An 18,464-nucleotide genomic window follows, 5' to 3' on the forward strand; every position below is an offset into this window, starting at 1 on the left:
CTGCGTCTGTGTAGTTATGCAATCGGTGGTGGTGTTCTTGTAATGTGAATTCGGCACATCCCCGTTTCGACGATTAAAATTTTCTTCGAAATGGCTGCGAGCAGGATCAACATTATCGTAAGTTTCTTATTGCAATGATAAAATTTTTGATTTTGCATTTCTCCATATTATACGTATGCAGCGCTTCTTTCATTTCGCTATTGATTTACGGGGATAATTTTGGAATTCGAGACCTAACCTACCTTTTATGACTGTCACAGTTCGACGATTTACTCGTTTGCACGGATATTTCTTTTTGCAAAGGTCAACGATGTTGGAATAAAACCGATTTAATAATGAACTCTTATTTTATAGCTTCATAGATGCAATGACTTATTTACAAAATAATGAAATATCAAATTAACCTTATATAATAATTAGTAAAAATGGCGTTTCAAAAATTCGAATATGAACGAATGAAAATAAAAAGAATTTTTATGGTAGTTCTAACATGATATATTTTCAGGCAAGGACTTTCTCCTCCTCATCTGTGGCCCAGCAGATGGTCAAGGTAATGCACTTGAATTCACAATTGGCACCGCACACTGTTTTCAAAAAGTAATAACATTGTTCTATTGTAGCCCCCAGTCCAAGTTTTTGGTTTGGAAGGTCGCTATGCCACAGCTCTGTTCTCTGCCGCAAGTAAACAAAAGTCCTTGGATGCTGTTGAAAAGGACTTGGTCAAATTCCAAGTAAGCACATGATATTTTACCGAATTCAAGTAATTATAAGAAAATTAGCTTGGTCAATTACACTGTTTTAAATTTTAATAGGGTCAAATGAAAACTGATCTGAAATTGGCCGAATTCATCAAGGACCCTTCCATTAAGCGCAAATTGAAGGCTGAGGCTTTCAAGAAGATTGGTGCCAGCCTCAACCCTGCCACCTCCAACCTCCTGAGCCTTCTTGCCGAAAATGGAAGACTAGGAAAACTGAATCAAGTCATTAATGCCTTCAAACTCATCATGGCAGCCAACAGAGGAGAGGTAGTATGCGAAGTCATCACTGCCAAACCCCTGGATGCTGACAACAAGGGCAAATTGGAATCCGCCCTCAAGGCATTCTTGAAGCAAGGTCAAACCATTTTGTTGACAACAAAGGTTGACCCAAGCATCATTGGTGGTATGGTTGTGTCCATTGGCGATAAATATGTAGATATGAGTGTATCCAGCAAAATCAAGAAATACACCGATATTATTAACGCCGCTGTTTAAAGTTAAACTTTCAATTTGTTTATGGCGTTAGTCGAATGTCACCGCGATGTAAAGGCAATTTAAATAAATAGGTATTAAATAAAAACCAAGGCAGTTTTTTATTAACAATAAATCGTTTATTATGCTAAATTTTATAATCATGTGTATATCAAGTTTATCTAATATCTATCAAGCGCAGCTCATAATCATACAAATAAAAAGATAATAGATCTAGATGTAACTTAATTCAAAAATTGGTTTAAAACACCATTGTTGATCCAATCATACAAATAAATCAATGCTAGAAAATTTTTCTTTTGTTCAATGAAATTCAATCAGGATAGAATTAAAAAAATCAACATTTGCTGCTATGCAATTATAAGAAAGAAGGATCAGAGAAACTGAGACTAGAATTTAAAGTTTAGAAACATTCCTCTGACATGTGACAAGTTGTTCTCTGTGATAAGAGAGAATTCGTCTATGTATATGTACATTAACAGAGCACTTATCGTTTTTCCACGATGTACTACTGTGGAAAGGATGCGCTTTTATAAAACAAAAATTTTAATGTAAAGATTTCAAGTAAGCTGCATCAAATAGATCGAGTTCATTTGCTAAATAATTCGCTTTGTTTCTGAGTACTTTAGCGTTGGTGGCTGCCTCCTCCAAAGTACGAAGTGTCGTAGCGATCGTCTTCAATTCACTATCCATTTCAGACGTGGTTTCGTCTACCAAGTGGCATAATCGTGCGAATGTGCTCGACAATTCTCTGCAATCGTCATATTCATTAGCACCGCTTAATTAATTCTCTAAATCATTTAAAAAGCATGGTTAAACTTACTGTTGAACTTGGTGACTGCAATTGGCCGAAGTAAGATCAACAATAAGTTTCAGCTTCTTTGTAGCATGTGAAACATATTGCCTCTTAAATTCACGTTCCTTTGCTTTATTCGTCCACGTTAAACGTTCGTACATGTATAAAGCTCCATAAATCGCTCCAGTTACTGCTATGAGTCTCCAACCAACAGTTTTTAACATCTAAAATTGTAAATAACTCGTTTATTGTTAGTATCACAAATCGACTATACTCATTGTGTTGAAAGAAACTCACAAATCCTGCTACTATAAGACCTCCCATCGTTCCCTGAGAAGTTATCGACGCTATTGCTACTCTGGTAGCCAGTGACCAATCATCCTGCCTTGGTGCAAAACAATTCGCGGTAGAAACGAATTTAGAAGAGTCTATGCTATCTGCAGGTGAAACAAGAGACTGTGGAATCTGTGAAACATGAATTTTTCATATTATGCAATAACGTCCATCTATTCCTCGTAGAATGAAAGAAGGCTAACCAACCTCCTGCGGTAAATTCGTGATAGCAAGCCTCTGACTTTGTTTTCCAGCGAACCTGTTGATAAGCGCAGTGATACCCCAAGAGAACCGGAATTCCAAGTCCTCGTGGAAATCTGCGCACAGATTATCGCAGTTAAGCCTATAAAGAATTTCAAACGGTTCCCTTCTCGGCATCACGTTCAACGACATCTGCCGCTTGTTCTCAGGTAGCAGACAGGACATCCTCTCGGTCATCTCCCTCTGCGAGTTCTCGATGTTCAACGCAAGAGCAGTACTCAAACGTGCTCTCAAATTCGAGCCAAGACCGTTCTCCACATGAACATGGAGTTCGCGTTTGTAAACGTTGAGTACTAGGGGCTCCGGGTGAAAGGGGACGCTGAATTCGTCTACGAGAACGGCGAGGCGACGAATTTCTTCGTTCAGAGCTTTGGAGACTCGCTGCTCTACATCTTCAACCATGCGGTGGATTTTATCCTTCATCTCTTGCGTAAGGATCATGAGCTGTTGTTCGGTAAAATTCAGCTTATCATGCACTTCTTTTTTCACGTTTACTTGCTCGGATTTCATCTTTTGCGTTCGTTCCAGAATCTCGTCCAGAGTTTGACGTATTTCCCTATCATAATATTGGTTTAAATCGAAGAAAAGATATACTTTATTTAACGATTGGCATAATATACTTACGTAGCGATGTGTTTGCCTCGCTGGGAATGCTGTTCGAATTTAGTTTTGACGGCTGATTTAGAGATACATTCTTCAAATTTACGCTCGAAATCTTGGAACTCGAAGTACCGGTTTTGGAATCCTTCAGCGAGTGCACCATCTAAAAATCATGATGTTCTTTTATAACTGTTCACAACTTCTTAGTATCTGAAAAAGTAAATTTTCATGAATGAAGCTGTGAAAACCTACTGTGAGCTGGTTGGCCACGTGCCTCCTGAAGTCGCGCTTGCAACGTTTCCTTAGCCGAAATGAAAAAAACACGCTCCTCCGCATCCTTAGGATTGCACACCTTTAATTCCTTTGCTAGAAAATCTACGGCACGCTCCTGATGTTGCGCTCTCACCTAAACAAACAATGCGTTTAAAAGTCCGCATTAACAAGCATGTGCATAACAAGCACATCGAAAATAAAAGGGCATTAAAAATATAAGTGTGCCAAATAGCAGTTTTTGTGCTGTAACAAATAAGTGTTTGTAGAAAAAAATATATGAGGGATTTAATCACTTAGGGGTTGAAATTAAAAAAAATGTATGTCGTATAGAAAATTGATATTTTAAAGTCTAGTCTGATTTTCAAGAGAAACAATAGTATTAATGTGATTGTTATAATATAAAGTCTAATAGAATTGGGAATGTAACTTGCAAGAGTGATTTAGCCCCTTAAAAAATCAACATGAAGCTTGCAAACAATATTTATCCAAAAAATTTTTATTTTTTCACTATGCAGTTCGTAAGGGCATCTTACCTCCTTTTGCTCATCGACCAGCTAGACAATAAATTTGTTGATATCAAGAACTTTTAAATGTATCAAAAAAATTACCCACATTATTTGAAAATAAGAAAATCCGGCCATTCTATTGTACCTACCTCATCGAGGAACTCTGGCTCTGATGCAGATGCATCCCATCTATTGTTGAGTATGAAAATATTTGGTTTTGACAATTTTGTTGAAACTTTGTGGAAAAAGTTTTTCTCCTGTTTTAAAGAAAATATTTTTATTATTATTCTCAAAGATTTTTAGTCATAAGTAAATAATAAAATACGAACCGCAATCATCAATGTAGATTCCGCATTAGCAACCAAAACAAAAACATCAGCATCCAGGCAATGTTTGTCAATCCAATCATCAAGATTTGGTGTGACATCAACACCAGGACTATCCACAAAGACTACATCATCTCTTAAAAGTAGGCACTTGTCTTTTGGCCAGAATATTCTTACTAAGTTGCTTTCGCATAATTTTTCTTTGCATAAAGCATGACCAAGTTGTCCAACTGATTGGACTGGCTGCTTTGCATCAGAAGCTTCAGTAACTAGATATGCTTCTCCCCCTTCAGATCCCTCAACTTGTAGAAAACAGTTAGTTGTGTGACCTATACCACTGGGTAATATTTTGTCTCTTAACATAGCATTGATAACAGTACTCTTTCCATTGCTTGTTCTGCAAATTCATAAGTTGTAAAAAAGTTGAAAATATAATTTCAAGAAGTGTTTTTTGTATAAATATATATGTATACAAACCTTCCAAAGAAGGCCACTTTCATGTGATCCCTCTTGAGAACATCTCTGATCCCTTGTACTTTATCTGTATAGCTTTCAACCTTTTTCACCTCTGGAGGGCTAATGATATTGTGATCATCTCGCAGTGCTTCACATGCAATAATAACATTTATTATTAAACTATCAACAAATTGAATATCTATTTTACTAAAAAATCTACTCACATCCAATAAACCGTACTGTGTCATCCACATAATCATCAATTTCAAGAAAGATGTCATTGATCTTTTTCTTGGCTTTGACAAATATCTGCAGAGGAGAATTTTCAGTTCTAATATCATTTGTGCGAAATTGATTCTCTCCAGCAATCATAGACATTGTGCGATTGATATATGCAGCCATTACTTGATCTACTTTGTCGAAATATTTGGCAAATTAATTGAAATGGGGTGCTCTGCTGGTGATGTTTGTTGGTGGATGCGAAGCATGCAGGATTGCAACTGGAATCAAAAAATAATAAAAACCAAGCGTCATTCAAGCTATATACTCATGGTGTTTGTGTACAGTGTCAAACAATAACATCTAGTGAATACAATTATATATATATATATATGTATATATATATATATACATACAATATAAAATTACATATACATGTACAGTGTACCCCTTCTTTAAAAACAGTTTTGTGAATCATATGTTCTTACAAACATTTCAAAAACTGAGTGTAAAGTCAGTATTACATTTATCAATGCTATACATTAGAATAATGGTTGAGCCAACTGAAATGAGATTTGTGAATCTAGGATAGTGACAATATAGAAGAACCATAATGAAAGGTAATTAACTGATCAAGTTAACACCAAAGTTTAACACTCAACAATCAACAGTTGTAAACCTGTTTCTCGTCAGACATTGAAGTTATATCCCATGTGATGAGCAATAAGTTAACTACACTGGCATGTTGTCAGTTATATTGCTGGTGTCTCAAATCTGTAACATGTTCAACAAAAACATACTATAGATTGAAATTCCATTTAAGTGATGTAAGACACAAAATGTGCTTCTGACCAAACCACTCCCCGCTTTGCTAACGAATCTAATTATGCGGTCCTATCGCAAAAAATTCAGTGTATTTTTCTACAGATCTATAGTTTAACAATTGTGTATCGCAATAATACTGACACGATTCTAGACTCCAACAAAACTCTAACCTTAAAGTTAATCATCAACAGAGAATCACGCAATCCTCGCCCGAGAAGAGACAACTGCGTTGTAATTGTAAACCGCGATCAATTCGAACTCGTACATACCTCAGAGATATTTCATAAACGCTTGGACTATTTATAACCGGGAAAATAAATAAGCATCGTATATACCTAAGCAATGCCTCTAGGAACTTACGTTGTTCAGATGTCTGGATAGGTACCCACTACCAACTGGCTGCACGTCGTGGTATCGTCGTTCGTAGCAGAAAGTGCACTCTTCCCCCCTCGTTGTACTTATATATTTCGCGCACTGTGAATCTCTTCTGCTACGAGTGCAGTCTTTAAAGCCGATGAAACTATAACGTCGTCCAAGTCATCGGTAAATTGGTTGCAAATTCGAGATCACGGAGTAGTGCACTACAACAACGGCGAAGGCCGTCTCAAGTCTTGACATCGACGATGTCTATAAGTATAGGTATACATATAGAGATAGACGGTTTTTGAGTGATATTCTTGCTCTTTCGGCTGCCGCAAGATCACATGCGCGAAATGCGCGATGCCGAGTTGCGCAGATCGAATTCTTAGTATATATGCAATAAACTAACGCAATACTTAGCAAAATAAATTTATGTTTTAATATTCTAAAGAATATTTAAGAAAAATTTTAATTGAATAATGCAATGCTAACGTATGGATAAGCTATTATAAAAAAACATTAAAAAAAAGACTGTACTGCATTTATTTTCTACGAAGATTCACGGTACTAAACCAAAATGATAAATTTCGAATCTAGCGCCAAAGCCTGCAGCAAATATATATATGGCGCTGCAACATTATTATCTCGAGCGGCCGTGCTGCAAGTGCAACGTCTCGTGCACGTAACTAGTATAAATCACAGCCGCAACAATCGTAAAAAAGAACTTGTCGAAGCCACCCGTAAAAAGTTTAAAAAGCAGCTAAACCCTGCTCAAAACAAACGCCCACAGCGTATACCTATACCTATTAATCTATTATATTGTCTGCCGCACATACCTAATTTTGGCGCGCAGGCGCGCGCAATAGCGGCCGACAAGGACGGCGCTACTTGTCGTTATACACACCAGCATAAGGCGGCCGCCCGTATTCCCCCTCAGTTATTCCCGGAGCGTGGAACGAGCACGCTGCACGCCGGGCAGTAGTAATACCTATACACAACACACGTACTTGTGTCTTTATACCGCTGTGCTGCTGCTGGTCGTCTCTGCACGAGAGCAGCGTCGGTGGGTGTAAAATGGCGGACGGTGACATTGATCTCTACGCTGACGATCTAGAACAGGACTTTGCGCAGGTAAATACCGTAGTTACTATGTTTTTCGAACGAAAGGATTGAGGCTGATGTTTGAACGCGGCGTCGAACGCTCAGCGTGTGATCCGCAGTTGGAAAAAACGCCGAGTATGTCGGTTGAAACTTGGCGTCATGGAGGCGGCGGCGGCGGCGGCCGCCGTCGTCGTCGTCGTCGTTTTGAGCTTCGATCAGCCGCGAGTTATTCGTCAGCTTATCGATGCTTGTCTATTCACGCGGGGGCTGCGCGGTTCCATTCGGACGATTCTTTTTTGTTAATTGGCTAACCCGATTTTTGCAACTACGAGTACGAGATGCGGAAAATGCACTGTGTGGATAGAAGTGAGCTTATGACCAGCCGAGAGGTTCTGTTGCTGTCTCTGTCTCTCACGCGCTGATTGCTCACGTACTCGTCGGACTGTGAACGGCGAGGCGACGCGACAGGATTTTGCTGATATCCGATTATATGGTGTGTTTTGGGAATGTTCAAATGCAAACGGCGTTGAAACGGCGACCGAATTTACTGCACTCGAAGCATAGGTTTTATTTTTGTTTCGGTGTAGCAGCTCGTTTGCTGACTAGCGTCCGATTTTCATCGAGCTTTTGGGCTCCATGATTGATGCATCTTTGAGCTTATCTACACGGATATCTGATTTTCTTTAGGTGCAAGGTGAATTTACCGGCGACGGCGTCGATCTCTACGATGATGTGATTGCTGCGGCACCTGGCAATAATGAGCGAGGTACCTCGGAGAGCAGTGAACGGGGTGATAGGGACAGGGAAACCTCGAATGAAGAAACCAATGGTAATGCACCTTACCATCAACTTGGAAATAATATTCAGCCAAACCAGATTGGCAGAAGACACCAGCTTTACGTTGGAAATTTAACTTGGGTAATTCATCTGCCTTACTATTCTTACGTAAATGTAGTCTTTAAAGCGTTGATGCTAATCTTTCTTTTTTGCCTTATAGTGGACAAGTGATCAGGATATAGCAGATGCAGTTGCTAATATAGGAGTACCAGACTTCATTGAAGTCAAGTTTTTTGAAAACCGTGCCAATGGCAGATCGAAAGGTTTTTGTGTGATTTCGCTGGGTTCGGAGCAGAGCATGCGAATGTGCATGGAAAGATTACCCAAGAAAGAACTTCATGGACAACACCCTCAAGTCACATACCCCAGTAAACAGGCCCTAAATCAGGTAGGCATCGCTAACGCCATTCTCCCATTAACTCCAGAAAAAACAAAAATAATGAATAACTAAATCAAATGTTACAGTTTGAGTCGCAATGCAAATCTCGGCCAACTTCATCACCTCAACAGAGTCAAAATCAGCGGCCTCACAATTCTCACCAACATCAACAGTCGATGCCGCCGCATCAGCATCCTCCACATTCTCAACATCCGCCGCATTCGCAACAAAATCACGGCCCGAGAATGATGATGGGGCCCCCTCAGGGACAAATGCGGCCTGGCCAGAGACTTCCTCCTGGCGGAGGACCACCTGGCATGGGACCAGGACCTGGTGGCCCACCTCAGCAGGGGCCGCCACGTATGCACGGCTCGCCTATGGGTCCAGGCCCTGGCTCCCATCATCCACTCCAAGGACATCCAAATCAGGGTCCTCCTCCCCCTGGCTATGGTCAGCAAGGCCCCTGGAATGGACCCAGACCCAACGGGCCACCAGGGCCGCCTCGAGGACCTGCTGGACCTGGGGGACCTCCACCACCACAGCAAGGTCCTCCCGGACCTGGTCCAGGCCAAGGCCGACCACCTGGCATGGTAATTTGCTTTTTACGTTTAAAGTAAGACTTTTTAAATTAAGGAATAGGAAACTTTAATGATGTGTTTTGCTATTTTTTTCTAGCAGTACGGTCCTCACGGAGGACCACCTGGTCCACCAGGTCAGAGTATACCTCGTGGACCTCCAGGACACCCCGGCGGACCGCCGGGCGGTGATCCAAGAGCAGCACCACCGCGTCCGGAATGGAATCGACCACCAGGTACCGTATTCAAACTGATAAAATTAGTCGCTATGTCACTATGGTATCTTTGATAATCCGAGCACGCCAAGGAGGCTCCCTTGAAACCCTGAGTTGACCCGCAACCCTTAATTATTTTCACTGTTTATTTTTCGTTGTTATTTATCTAACGTGGTAGTGCTTGCGTATCTACAAATAGGACATACGTATCTGTTCATTTATTATGCCTATATGTCGTAAAAGAAAATAAAAAATAAAAAAAAACCGAAGTAGTAGTTGCTTTCCGGTCGCAGTTTGCGTACTCACGGATTACTCGATATATGCATACACGATGTTTTGAGGAATGCAAAAAAAAAGACTAAAGGGGAACGCTGGCAATGTATTATTCTCTCATTCTTGCTGTCTTGTAGTCGGAAGCAATGGTTTTAATCACGACTGCTACTGGCAACGAGCGCTTGCGGCATTTCATAGACGCACACGCGCTTTCTAATTATAAAAAGTTATACACAAGTTACTGCATGTTTCGAGGAATATTAATGCTTGCGTTCGTTCTTTTGCTTTACATTTATTTCTTTTACTTTTTTTTTTATCTTTTAGTCGTTAATCGTTGTGTCCCACGTAATTGAGAATTTTTCGAATGAACGTTATTTTTAATACAAAATAGATATAGTCGGCTAACCAATTTGCTTGACTAGTTCTACTGTGCATAATCTCTCAATGGATCAGCAATAATTATCGTAGTCAAGCAATTAGACGATTTTCACAAAACAATTTGCTCCTTTTTATTTTTTGCCACTATTTTTCGTTACACGCAGACACAAAGTAAAATAAAAATGTAGCTCGATGTATCTAAAGTAAAGTAGTCCGCAAGTGTATGTATATTGTAACCCCGTCGATCGACGCCACGTGTGTGTCATTAATAATGAGATACATGCGGGTGCGCCGCACTGTAACCGGAAAAATTGGGACAAACATTAGGAATGTTGCCAGGCCCTGGAGGACCACCGCCGGGTCACGGAGGTCCTCCGCAAGGACCGCCTCAGGGACCTCCTGGCGGACCAGCTCCTCACGTGAACCCCGCATTCTTTCCACAAGGTCCCCCGCACCAGCATCCGGGACAGCATCCAGGTGGACCACCACCAGGACCACCGGGACCACCTCATGGACCACCTCACGGCCCTCATGGTCCACCTCACGGACCCCCTCACGGACAGCCTCATGGGCCACCACATGGGCCGCCTCATGCTCCTCCTCATGCTTACGGGCCACCAGCCGCACAGGTGAGAATAATCGATTGAAATTTCAGTAATATCTGCTTGTAATCAGCTTATATAAATCATTAATAACAAAAACCTCCGCCTTTCTTACAGCCACCATACGGTGCACCAGGACCTGATCATCGCGCTGACGGGCCACCACCGCCACTATCTGAACAAGAAATTGAAGAGATAATGGGCCGCAATAGAAAAGTGTCTTCTTCAGCCATCGCCCGCGCCGTATCGGATGCAGCGGCAGGAGAGTACGCGAGCGCCATTGAGACCTTGGTGACTGCGATATCGCTTATCAAACAGTCCAAAGTAGCGGCCGACGATCGCTGCAAAATCCTGATAAGTTCGCTTCAAGACACCCTTAGGGGCGTCGAGACCAAGAGTTATGGTTCTGCGCGCAGAGGTAATATCCCATCCATACTCGAAAATAACAGTTGATTTTGTTATCATTAATTCATTAACAATTACTGATTTTTTTGTTTTGTAGAACGATCCCGATCTCGTGACAGAGATCGCAGCCACAGAAGGCGACGTGAGCGATCAAGAAGTCGTGATCGCGAGTACCGCGAAAGAAGTCGTGAGCGCGATCGTGAACGCGACAGGGACCGTGACCGCGAACGCGACCGTGATCGTGACCGTGAGCGTGAACGCTACTACAGCGAGCCCTATGCAAGAGAAAGATCACGCAGCAGAGAACGCGACAGGGAACGTGATCGGGAGTACAGGGAGAGAAGCAGAGAAGAGAGGTAAGAGACTGCAATATTTATGATGATTCCGTGAGTGAGTCAATATGAAAGAGAGATGATGAGTAAAATTTTGGATGGAGAATAGTATTCATATTGTATAAATAATCGATTATCTGTGTTAGTAGAGTGTAAGAATGATATGAAACATGCCTTTAAATAGCATTTTACGATATTATACAATGTGAATAATGTCGCTCATCCCTAGTTTCACGGCGTATGTATGAGCGCGTGTGTGCGTTGAAACAAGAATATTAATGTTCAACGTCGCGTCGTTGCGAGTTTTACATGCCCACATAACGAACGAGAAATTTCATTCTGTCAAAACTTGATCTTCTTTTTCTGGACCTTCTTTTTTTGTTTCTTTTGTAGTGGCAAACTCCAACAAGTTGCATGTTAAAGCTTAAGACTCTGAAGCGCTGACAACGATTTAAAGTTAACTAAGGCTCTATTATTTATAGAGCTGCTTTTCTACTCTTTATAATAATCCCTATAATATATATCCATTTGTATTATATTTTTATACGCAATTATTTGGAACGGAACTTTTATACAAAACTTTTTGTATGGCTAATTTTTTAAACTTCACTCAAAGCAGGTTGTGCTTTAAAGCTCTTTCTTTTATACATGCATTATATTGTACTTATAATACACGCTTGTTAAAGTCCCTGCGGTCATCAGTCAGTTGTCGATCAATGGAAATACTGTGATATTCATCAAGAATCATTGTTCTACGGCATTTTTGATATTGAATAATTATTATTTCTGATCGATTAATGCTAATCTCTTACGCGAATGCTATATTTAATCCTTTCAGACTGTTCATTTTTTTACATGCATAGTTACTTTTTGGTAAAACGATTATTTGAAGTATTTCTAGAACCTCAAGGTGTATATGAAGTTAGTCTTTATCATGTATTTTAAATGAGTACTGATTTAACAGGTTAACTGAAAGGGTTAAACAGATTTATATTACTTCTATCATCATTGCCATTGTAAGATAAGTTAGGAAATCTGTTAAGCGTTCGACATGTCGTCTAGCAAAAGGTTTACTGGAATTTAATCGTATGACCGGTATAAATGTCCCGCCACTGTAATCAACGAAAAAAAAGTTCTGATCATTGTGAACATATTTCAAAAGTAGATACATTGTGTTATTTACGAATTTGCGCTAATGTATTATAACAAAACTGCAACAATGTTAATTATCAAATTGTATATTCTATAATTATAAACCAGAAGCATCTTAGCCTGGTTCTTCAGTATGTAATCATAACAATATCAATTTTTGATTAGTACAACACGTCAGTCCACCAGGCCAAGAGTAAAGGAAGAGCCGCCCGAAGCGGCACCTGTCTCATCTTCCAAGACATCTAGGTAAACATACTTTTTTACACTTAAGTGAATGCATGTAAATAGTTGAAAAAATTATGATTATAATCATATGTGCGTCTCGCTTGTTTTGTACTGAATTGTAAAAATATCTAAAAATTACGTCTACTCGTCGTTAACTAGTTACGACGGTAGCTTGCAGAGTGTTACAACTGCGCGAGGGTTAATAGCGGGAATGCCGCATTAGTCCAAAATTGTACGCTAACACTCTTCAAGCTCGTTTTCGTCGAAACAAAAAAATTGTCAACTTCAGCTTTTCGATTTTACTTTAGACGTATTGACTTTTATTTTTTGAAACTCCTCTTTCTCGTCTGAAGAAAATCTGCGAAATTTGCATAAAAACGTACTTAATGATTTTACGAGAATTCAAAGTTTATTGAATTATATAAGTATTTTATTTAGTATTTCTCATAGAAATTGTATTTAAAGAGTAAAAATTAAGCCCCGTAATTTTTCTTGTGACTGTTAAAATTTTGTATGCCTCCCAGAATGGTATTGTACTCAAGGTGGCTCATTAGAAAAAAGTAGAATATCAAGGTAGAAATAAATACTCATGTATTTTGATACCTTAATCTTTGGATTATTGTCTTTATAAATAACTTTTAAAAACAATAAATTATTTTATTTTAAATTTAGGTTATAAAAATAATTCATTCAAGTACACACATATACCTGCAGTATTCCCCCTGTACATTCCATTTTTTTGCAAAGAGCCATCTTGAACAAATTTTTGAAAACATCTGGGTCAAGAGGAATTTCATTGATATTTATAGTAATCCTATTCTCACGATCTTTGTCCCGTATGTTTCTTGTAGTTAGAAATCTTGGGACAATAATCCAAGTAATAAAACAATTGTCCTTCAAATGTAAATCTGTACTTGGACACTTTAAACATTTGTTACATTATAAACAAGAAGTTTAAAGCAAGTGAAATTTGTACTTGCGACTTTGTTTAATACTCGTAGCATAGCTAGACTCATTGTAATTATCATATCGACTGATTAATAAAAATTGCATTTCAAACAAGTTTTCTAAAATTCGTACTTGCAAATGAAACTTGCGTGAATTTTTAAAAACTCAAAAATGTTGCTTCAAGCTTTTTGAAAATACTTATACTAATACAATTGCTAATAAAATTCTTTTAAATTCATTTTTTTTATAAAAAATAAAATTTTACTACATATTTCAACAGAAGGCTTGATTTAAATATGAGTCCAAGTACAACATTGGGTAGATGCACCTGTCAATGCTAAACATTTAATTTAAATAATTTTACTAACTACATATGGCACAATCAGATTAAAATTAAAATCACAATATTATTTTTCTAACACCTATCTGAAAGTAGTATTAATGACTAAAAAAAGAGAAATAAAAATTTAGTATAGTAGTAAGTTAGAAGAGAAAGAAAAACGTTGGATCATCTACCCTAAGTAGTGGTTGTTAATTTTAAGGTAATTGTGAATACAATGTACTGTGTAGGTATTATGATGAACGCTACAAAGAACGTGAACGCGAGAGAGAACGAGATGGAACGAGTCGAAGACCAGCGGAACGTGAGCGAGAACCAGAGCGCGAGCGAGAACGTGAGAGGGATCGTCGCGATGAAAGGGCCGACTCGTCTCATCGCTCCAGACACTGAACATCGCCTGCTGCCGACCAACCACTATCGTCAGCGGCTTCAGCAGCAGACAGCTCATCCCAGCCCAACTGCGAGGCATGATGAAACTAACAGCAGATTTACTCTCAGACACATTGACAATTAAAATATGAGAAAACAATGAATTAAAAAATGATGACGGAAAGCTCTCAGCAAGTGACTTTCGATGTACTCCAAACAATTAAAGATTATTATACAACAACCAAAGGAAGGAATAACGTATGATTATTTATTCAGTATATCTAGGACGAGAATAATATTGAAAGGAAGTAAGGACAAATGCGAGATATTCATTATTAAATTTAACATTGGCATGTTTGCCGAATTTTAAAACCCATTCAGTAGAGTTCTTTTTTCGGTTAAGAGAGAAGGAAATACAATTAAATGATAAAATTAATTCTGGACATGATTTAATAATGACCTTCGCCTATTCACTTAACTAGAATGTCTCTGCAACGGCAGTGGGTGAGTATGCGAGTGTTTATTTTATAGTCTCCTTATTTGTACCAATAACTATATGCATTATTAATATACCTATGTGTATATATACATCTATAAATACACATTAAAAGTGCGATTGTTGTGCCATCGAATCAGAGATTTTCAATTGGTTTACTTAAACAAAAGAAAATAATGTATTTTCACGTTTTTAGATCTAGTACATTTTATCAAGTAGTAGCGTGTGAGCGAATTTCTGATGTGATGGCACCATATTTTTAGTAGTAAGTAGTAAAGAATATGAGATTGGATTATAAAGAAGTCTTACTGAAATCTCATATTTCTTCATTATGATACATACCATCTTACAAGTTAATTTTTACACATATAAATTGAAAACAACTTATCGCTTAGTATAGATGCAATTTAAAATGCCTGCCTTTTAAAATTTTTCATTTTTTTCTTCACTTCTTTTTAGAATGAAACATGAAATGTATAGGATTGCCTATCGAGTTCCTAAGACACATTTTAACTCTCCAAAAAGAGCAATAATGCAACTTTTCGAGACCGAAGTTTTTTCAATAAATTTTAAAATGCATTAAAATGCCAAACGAATTCACAGAAGCGTTAGTGCGTGCAGTTTATTGCGGTAGATTGTATCCGTTTTGAAATAGTTTTATTGAGCCTATAATAAAAGATAATGTGCAAAGTGTGATAATATTACAACGTTTGATCCTGTATATACCAACATGCTATGGACTGTATAGCAAGTTTTTCACAGTTGCTTCTCTATTATCCTCTTGCCAATCCGAATAACAGACAAAATACTGTACGAAAATATTCTGTAACATAAAAGTACGAGAAATTTGACGTTAAGATGAAAAGTTGACATGCCGTTGCACTACACTTGTTTGTGCTATTTAATCCATCCAAAATAGTGTACAATATTTGTAATGTAGAAAGCACCCATGTAAGAAATGGAAAATTTATTTCATTATTCGTTCTTCTGAAACGCTAAACGAAGCTTGCAATCGAAATAAGTTTTCTGAACATTCGATGACATTGTCAATTACTTGCACAACGCGGGAACAATAATTGTGCATTCATTCGTTTTCATAGTTTTTGTAGAACTGTCTACATCGAAACCAAAAAAAAAATTGATTGATAATAATTTAAGTATCATCTATTGCTTTGGTACATTTGGCTGATGTGTAAATTTTAGGGGATTATGGCATCTTCAAAAATATTCTGTCACTTCCGTTCTAATCTGATTCACTAACGTACGTATAATGAAAGTTTGACATTTTTTGCGAGTTCGACTTTTAAGTGACTCCTAAATATAAACGTGCGACATGCGAAAATAAAGCTTAAAAATGTTAACTTTTCATTACATGTATTCAATCAATTAATATTACACATTTAAGGCGTACAACTCCCTATGATAACTATTTTGACTTACTTAATTTTTATTTAACTGAGTTTAGGATAAATATTGCTGTAAAAAATGAACTTCTATGAAGGGCTAAGTTTTCAAATCCAAGACTGTAATCCTTTTTAATAACTTTGCGTTTAGATGGCCTGTTTCTTAATTTGCGATAAACCGATGTAATAAAGGTTTTGTTATTTTAAACCTGAAATAGTTGCTTTATATATCGGGATAATAATTTTCTTAACGACTGCAAAGTCAGCACTGACGCCTTTTCTCTAGTCGTTACATCTGATTTTTTTATCGTAAATCCTGTCGAAAATGCGTTAACGTATATAGTATACATTGCTTTATCATACTATTCGTTCAAGATTTCCTTACTGTATTTCGTATTTTTCGAATTCGTATTCCGTATATATGAAAAAGGAAATGTCTATAAATGATAGATCGATTTATCTAACTACGAAGCAGCTTTGTCATGTAGTCGCATGATCGATTTTTTTTTATCAAGTTTTTATGTATTATTTTTATACGAAATTATATCGACCATTGGATTGATCAGAGATTTTATTTTAAGTTTAAAAGATCAATCGAATGGGTCTTGTTTGTTTCATTTTCAGAACTCGGAAAACCGTCTTAAAAAAATTCTGTTATGTCCGCTTGATTTGTAAACTGTGCGAAATTATTTTTTGTTTGTTGTTGTAGCTCAATCTATATGGAGCTTAATTTATTACATGGCGCGATACAAAACTTTCATTTATATTTTATATTGTTTTACAAGATTTGATTGACAGCAATACATGTAAATTATTAATTTTAAACTGATACATTGTAAACATGGTATGAGTTGCATGTCTTTGTGTTTGTGATCTAAATTATTATTGTTATACTATTTCCTTCAGCACGCATTTGTTCTCATGTGAAGTGAATTTTAGGCGATAGTGAAAGCGATAGTGACAAATTCATTATTTATACACAAGTCCAAGATCGCTATTGTTTCTATTCTCGTTTTTCATTCGTATGTGATTATACGAGATGTCTTCCTGCCTTGACTTGTATTCTAAATATTTTAACCGTCATCTTTTATAGGTACTTATTTTTTAATCTCAACTTTGCTTTATCGATTACATTTACAAAAATACTATATTTGCATTACCGTGCCTCGCAAACACTATTTTTGTATAAATAATACAAAGTATGCACTCTTTAAATTTTTTTGAACGAAAGTTGTACTTGATACTTACGCATGAACATACGTTAGGTCAATGATTCATAAATAACTAATTTAAATTCTTATGGGTTTTCATATTTCCTTTTATAGAAATCGACATTCGAAAAAATCTAAAGAGTATTAGCAAAAATTTACTGTATCGTTTGACTACAGATATTTGTGGCTTTTAAACAAATGTGATGAAATTGGTTAACTTTTTTATGCGAAGTTTTATACGCTCAAATGTGCCTCCTACTCATAAACACGTTAGGAATAATTGAAATACCAATATATGGAGTTAAAAAAACTCAATTTACTAAAGTGATGTTCTAAAATCTGTGCCTATTGTAACGACATTGTTATAATTTTGATGTCGTTCGAAAAAAAAAATTAGTAATGTGAAGTTTCACGTGCGTTCTTAACTTGAAAGCTTATAGGATACACTTTTAATTTTGCGACAATTTGCGCGTAAGTCGTTAGTAGTCAATTGTTGACTAACGACTTGGCTTAATAATTTTCTTACTTTGCGTTGACAAAAAAGCGACATCGTTTATTCTATCTTTTGATATATTTATCGTTCTGCCTATAAACTACAGAAATACCTAAGCGATTTATAGAATATGTACATAAACCCTAAAATATGGAAGCGTTTACAGATTTTTGCATCTTAAATCTGTGATCAAATCGAAGATATTTCTACTTTTTAATTGGGCACGAAGGTCGTTGTCGAAATCCATCTATCAAATACCTAATTAAGAGATAAAGTTGTAAACCACGTCTATGCCTTGGTGTATGGTTGACGCAAGGATTCCAAGAATGCTGACGCGAATACTACTGTAGATTAATCTATGGATTTTAAACTGACCAAAAGTTGTGCTGTCTCTTAAAGCTTGGAAGATGAGGCATATGATTGTCCGCAAATTTGCCGATTATTTGTGAACTCGTGAAAATATGTTAATAAATATAAGGTAAGTTTTGGAAGGTCCGAAAAAACTTACAAACCAGAAATCCAATA

The 18,464-nt window shown here is 37.4% G+C and overlaps 3 protein-coding genes across 32 annotated transcripts; 2 read left to right on the forward strand and 1 right to left on the reverse strand.

Annotated features, from left to right (window-relative positions):
- Positions 1–10: 10 nt before the first annotated feature.
- Atp5o (ATP synthase, H+ transporting, mitochondrial F1 complex, O subunit) lies at positions 11–1,338 on the forward strand. The gene is made up of 4 exons (NM_001172352.1): positions 11–117; positions 506–550; positions 621–731; positions 813–1,338. Exons 1-4 carry the CDS (start codon positions 91–93, stop codon positions 1,251–1,253), a joined length of 624 nt encoding a protein of 207 aa, NP_001165823.1. The 5' UTR covers positions 11–90; the 3' UTR covers positions 1,254–1,338.
- Positions 1,339–1,347: 9 nt separating this feature from the next.
- On the reverse strand, positions 1,348–6,544 carry LOC100121959 (transmembrane GTPase Marf). Of its 24 annotated transcripts, XM_032598331.1 has the most exons (14): positions 6,016–6,073; positions 5,873–5,914; positions 5,700–5,794; positions 5,026–5,110; positions 4,823–4,949; positions 4,349–4,742; positions 4,169–4,276; positions 4,047–4,067; positions 3,493–3,646; positions 3,265–3,403; positions 2,587–3,196; positions 2,344–2,511; positions 2,074–2,270; positions 1,348–2,001 (listed from the first exon to the last, which is right to left on the reverse strand). In XM_032598331.1, the coding sequence occupies exons 3-14, from the start codon at positions 5,715–5,717 to the stop codon at positions 1,797–1,799; spliced, it is 2,226 nt and encodes a 741-aa protein (XP_032454222.1). In that variant the 5' UTR covers positions 5,718–5,794; positions 5,873–5,914; positions 6,016–6,073; the 3' UTR covers positions 1,348–1,796. The 24 variants fall into 24 exon arrangements, with proteins under 24 accessions (XP_032454222.1, XP_016839961.1, XP_031783427.1 ...); XM_016984472.2 differs by lacking the exons at positions 5,873–5,914; positions 6,016–6,073 and adding an exon at positions 6,206–6,544; XM_031927567.2 differs by lacking the exons at positions 5,873–5,914; positions 6,016–6,073 and adding an exon at positions 6,206–6,544 and having other exon boundaries at positions 5,026–5,301.
- A 596-nt stretch (positions 6,545–7,140) lies between these two features.
- On the forward strand, positions 7,141–16,450 carry LOC100121979 (cleavage and polyadenylation specificity factor subunit CG7185). 7 transcript variants are annotated; one of them, XM_003426300.5, is made up of 10 exons: positions 7,141–7,336; positions 7,994–8,224; positions 8,304–8,531; positions 8,609–9,112; positions 9,198–9,333; positions 10,408–10,592; positions 10,683–10,983; positions 11,068–11,326; positions 12,620–12,700; positions 14,198–16,200. In XM_003426300.5, the coding sequence occupies exons 1-10, from the start codon at positions 7,280–7,282 to the stop codon at positions 14,355–14,357; spliced, it is 2,142 nt and encodes a 713-aa protein (XP_003426348.1). In that variant the 5' UTR covers positions 7,141–7,279; the 3' UTR covers positions 14,358–16,200. The 7 variants fall into 7 exon arrangements, with proteins under 7 accessions (XP_003426348.1, XP_001605581.2, XP_016839006.1 ...); XM_001605531.6 differs by having other exon boundaries at positions 7,147–7,336; positions 10,303–10,592; positions 14,198–16,450; XM_016983517.3 differs by having other exon boundaries at positions 7,147–7,336; positions 9,201–9,333; positions 10,303–10,592; positions 14,198–16,450.
- The last annotated feature ends 2,014 nt before the right edge of the window (positions 16,451–18,464 follow it).

This window comes from Nasonia vitripennis, chromosome 3, assembly GCF_009193385.2.
Source record: "Nasonia vitripennis strain AsymCx chromosome 3, Nvit_psr_1.1, whole genome shotgun sequence".
NCBI lineage: Eukaryota > Metazoa > Arthropoda > Insecta > Hymenoptera > Pteromalidae > Nasonia > Nasonia vitripennis.